The sequence below is a fragment of the Atta cephalotes genome (assembly GCF_000143395.1).
Source record: "Atta cephalotes unplaced genomic scaffold scaffold00028, whole genome shotgun sequence".
Classification (NCBI taxonomy): Eukaryota; Metazoa; Arthropoda; class Insecta; order Hymenoptera; family Formicidae; genus Atta; species Atta cephalotes.
Window position 1 is genome coordinate 3,485,948 of NW_012130092.1, and position 5,198 is coordinate 3,491,145.

General features: G+C 29.8%; 1 protein-coding gene across 1 annotated transcript; it reads right to left on the reverse strand.

The window, feature by feature from the left end:
• Positions 1-1,964, reverse strand: LOC105620752 (elongation factor 1-beta-like; the record flags this gene model as incomplete). The annotated part of the gene is made up of 2 exons (XM_012202243.1): positions 1,874-1,964; positions 1-178 (listed from the first exon to the last, which is right to left on the reverse strand). Coding segments are annotated over exons 1-2 (258 nt in total), but the record flags the coding sequence as incomplete, so codon positions are not given.
• Positions 1,965-5,198: the final 3,234 nt, after the last annotated feature.

Consider the following 5,198-nt stretch of genomic DNA (forward strand, 5'->3'; position numbering starts at 1 on the left):
TGTGGACGAAGCTGGGGCATCAGCACTGAGAATGGCAGGCGTTTTCTTTTCTCCAGGAAGTGATTTCAAATCATATGATTTTATGTGATTATACCAACGAAGTACATGAGGATTCGAAGATGTTGGTGCTTTCCCTAGTGCCTCAAGTACTGCAACATCAGCCTGAGTTGGTTGCCACCTATTGAGCGTAAATCCTTCTGATATGTTATTTTGTAATAAAGTTCCTTATATCAACTTGTAAATTACTGAATTTTATATATTACTGAAAAATACAATTCTTTTAGAATACTTTAAACACAAATTGTTTTCTAATACTACTGCAATCTTATTAATAGATTATCAATAGATAGATTTAATATAAATTTTTTTAATTTTATTATCATTCATAATATAAACAAATTAATAAAAATTAATATAATATATATTTTATAAAAAACATATATAAAATTTTTTTAAATAAACAGATTTTTTTTATCAAATCTTCATTAAAATCTAATTTAAAAAAATACCCTCTACAAAAAAAGATCTTAAATCTGACCAGATTAAAATTATATCTAGTCAAATATACTTAGATATAACTTTCCATATCTATGCAGATTTGATCACATATGTTCATATGTAACCATATATGGAGCATAATCTGACCTTTGTCTTATGTCTGCTCAGATCTGGTCACATATGTTTCATATATAATTATATATAAAGTGTACATCTATTGATCAGATATGTCATATATGTGCATTAACTATCTGTACATTAACATTCAGTTTGTGGAATCAAAATATCAATCTCTATATAAAAGTAAAGATCAAGTAGATAGATGCAATACAGCTCAGAATGGATGACCGCTTGAGAGCACAATATAAAATTAATTCCCGAATTCAAACAGGAAAAAATTTTTTTTAATCATAATTTTATCATGTGCAGTGTGGAATATGATATTAATCAATAATATTCATTTTAGCAATGAAATTGAATTAATATTATATGAAACATTTTTTATTGAGATTGTATCTTATTATATCTATTCAGATTTGGCCAGATAAAGACAGTTTACAGATCTGGTCAGATCTATTGAAATCAATATGATCGTATCTCGGTTTTAATTCTTTTTTTGCAGATTTAATTCTTTTTTTGCAGGTATCAGGTGCAATATTCTTCATTTTATAATATAAAGTTTTATATAAAGTTATTAAAAAAAGAATTATATAACAAAGCAATAAATATAAAGTGTATTTAAAACTATATGTACATACCAGAAAAAATTAGATTCTTGGACTGATATTCATTGTTAGTTCTTATATTTAAGACTGTCTTGAATAGAATCTTTCGATATCATAAATCGATCACAAAACAATATTAGCATTTTAAGACATTAGTTAAGATGATCTTGAAAAAAGAACAAGACTAAGAATATAGCCTTTACTCTCATATATATTCATAGATATATATGTTAATCACATATGGAACTGTAAATAGAAGAATTCGTCAAAGAACTTTTCTATGTATTTGCAGAGTTCTACAGAAGAAGATTTTTATCAAAGAAGACAAGAACAGAGAAGAGATGAAAAATTTAAATGTATATAGGACCAACTGGTGTGTGTATGTGCCATCTGTGTAACACATGTTCATACATGACACTGGAAACATCATATTCTATCTCCGCAAACCAAAGGCTGCAAATATATATATAGGGAAGCTATGTAGATGCTCGCGATCGGAACGAGTTTTTCCTTGAGGAAAAACTTGAGCGGGAAAAATTTGCTCCGTGGTATATACATAGAATGAAAATCGGAAATAGAGCCAAGATGCCGACAAACACGTGGACCGGAGACGTTGAGTCATGCCGAAAACACGTTAAAAGTAAACTCACCCTTCGATATAACTGCGGTCAGAGAGGTAAGTGTTGAGGTCCTCAATACCCTTATCAGTCTTCAGGTCACCGACAGCCATGGCGAGGTGTTCTGGGTGAGTAAATAGTTGACCGTAAGTTCAACGAGACAGTAACAGAGAGACCTCTTCGTCTGATCGCCGAAAGAGAGGGCTGCGCGCGGCGACAGCAACCCATAGAACTTATATTACTAGAAAGGGAATACGGACGTCGAGTGAGCAAGACTGAGAGACAGAAGATGTATTTCTGACTTCTTCTGTCCTCTTGGCAGAAAGAAGAAAAGTTACTGAGCAGGATAGAAATATATCTTTCTACCCTTTTCTACTGAAAAAAGAAAAGTTACTAAGCAGGACAGAAATATACATCTTCTGTTTCTCAGGCCGGTATTCACAGTCAGATCTTATATTCAAGATCGTCTTAAGTACGGTCTTAAGACATTACTTAAGATGCTAATGCAGCCTTCTGATTGGTTCGTGACTTCTTAAGACCGTACTTAAGACGGTCTTGAATATAAGATCTGACTGTGAATACCAGCCTATGAATACCGGCCTCAGTCTTGTTCACATAATATTTTCCATTCATTGGTTGGATAGATCATTTCCCTTCTAATAGTATAAGCTCTATGGGGCTATCACGGTCGTATTTGTGTAGCTCGATTTGAGATAAGCTACGCAACGTTTGTTCCGGGATGCCGAAACTTTCTCGAAGAAGGATACAATGGAATCTAGGTCGAAGCTATCCAACAATAGCTTAGTTTCCACCGAGGATTTAATCTTCGGATCAGAATGTAACAATCAACTAACTACAATTAAGCATTCCCCTGTCATTCGAGAGAATACTCGACTGTAATTGGTTAGTTCTTACATTCTGATCCGGTTTAAGATTCCAGAAAGAAATCTGAGAGAGACCATGATGGTCTTTTTTCTGTTATAAATATCCTGTTATAAATATCCTGTTATATCGAAATCGCCCATTCATCTTCAGTTTGGGAACTACATGGCTACATACATTTTCTTACACTATCGATAAAATCGTATCGTCGAAAATAGATGTGGTTCGTCTCTATACTAAATCCTCAGAACAAAAGCGTGCCTTTATTATTAATATGTATCAAAGTTTCTATAATTACTAGCAATTATAGACTCTTTTAATAAATTCAATCTCTTCTAAATATATATTGTCAATTTAAGATATAGTTTAACACAAATGAACTATAGAGACCCTCCATTCCCGTTAATTTTATCGCCAATTTTCCTCTTTTCTTTCTGTAAGTATACTCACCCATAAAATAAAGTTACTAATAAATTTAGTAGTCCGTTTTTGCAAGTAAATATATCTTTCATTATCTTTAATTTATTTTTTTATTTTTATGTCTAATTATTTTATTGTATTTCGCTAATAAAATTGCAATAACTTTTTAAATATTATTCTTTATTATATTATCTAATTTAGATAAAAAGAGAGTTATTTAAAAATTACTTTAATATTTTATATAAATTTATTTTTGCTAAAATTTTTAAAAAATATATATTAAAAAATATATATATTATTTTAGAGAATATGTATATAATTACTTTAAAGAATACATAATTATTTTATAGAATGTACAATTATTTAAATCATTTTATTTAACAATGATTTAAAAATAATCATTAAATCTTTATTAGATCTTATATTTAAGGCTTCCTTAAATACAATGTCTGACTATAAATACGACCATAATTGTCGAAATAATAACAAATATTACGAATAAGTAAAATAACATGTTCTTTACATTTTTAATATTTTTTGATTAATAAAACAATTATTTCTAATTTTAACGGCGCGAGTCATTTAATGTGATATCATTATATTGATATATAATTATGTAATAGGCCGAGGAACATATTTGATATTTATTTTATAATTTTAAATATTTCGTATCAATTATAATGTGCTGACAAAAAGCAAGAAGTAAAAAGGTTCTTATTAATGTGGTTTTTCTTACATAATTGTTCATGTAAAATGCTTTTGACATATCAATATTATATTTCAATTTTGATTGCTCTTTTTTGTGATGTACAATTAAACCTTGATGTTAATCAGATACAGGAAATAAATTGGGATTTAATATCGTTGAACTCGAATAAATTTTGGATTTTAATTCTGGGTCTGAAGAATAAGAAAATGCGTGCAATGTGGAACTGTATATCGCCTATATGTGACACACGATGTTGGATAAAATCAACCTAAATAGAAAAAGAAAGTGAAATGAAAGAAAAAGAGAAAATAAGAGAAAAGAGGAGGAATGGAATGAGAGAAATAAAAGGAACAACTGTCCATGATAATCGAAAATATAGAAATGTGATCAGCAGAATTCGAGATACTGAAAAAAATTATCGTGAAATATGATTGTGATGTTACAACTATAACACGTAACAAAAATGCGTATATATAATATATTCATATAATATATGTTATGATAAAGAGGAATATATAATATTATACCAGCATCCGAGTTAAATTGTCGTTTATGTTACATAAATATTATTATACGGCAATTGTTTGAAAGAATATATGTTTGATTGTTATTTATCTGACTGTTATGTAAAATGTCTCAATGTATTTCAGAAACCTTAACTTAAAACCTAACAACAAATATGATGAAATCGGATTTATTTTCTAAAAACGGAAAAAACAGGAAGACTTCACGCATCGCGTGCAAGAATCAACTATATCTATTGAGCAAATTAACGCTTGCATCTAATAAGCTCATGATCATGAGATTTAATTACAATGTGATCGTTTTAGCCGATTTAACGTATTACTCATTCATGATTTGCAAGTCATTTACATAATATATGATGTATGCAATTTTTTGCACATTTTGTTTGCGATCTATTCATTTATGTATTTCCCGGTCTATTTGGAGTCCTCATAAAGTCTATAAGTAGCTTGAATTCATAGAAAATGTTCTGAATGTATTAAGATAGTATTAGATTCAAAAATTTCTTTTCATGAATACGTATTCTTCTAGTGATGCAACTCTTGCGTTGATCCTCGTGAAAATTTATCACGAGCATTTTTTCCTTGCTTCGCAGATATCTTTAAGAACTTCTGCATACTACTTTCACGGCGGGCGTCACGTATATATGTGACTTTGGCTGCTAATGGTTATCGGCAAGCGACACGTGCGCGTGACTTTAACTGCCAATGATACAGGCAAAATTCTCGCATCTGAAACATCCGCCACGAAAGTGTTAAAATTTTTAAATGATAACCACAAAAATTTTTTACAAAAGCAACATTCTGTAATATTTTTTGTTTA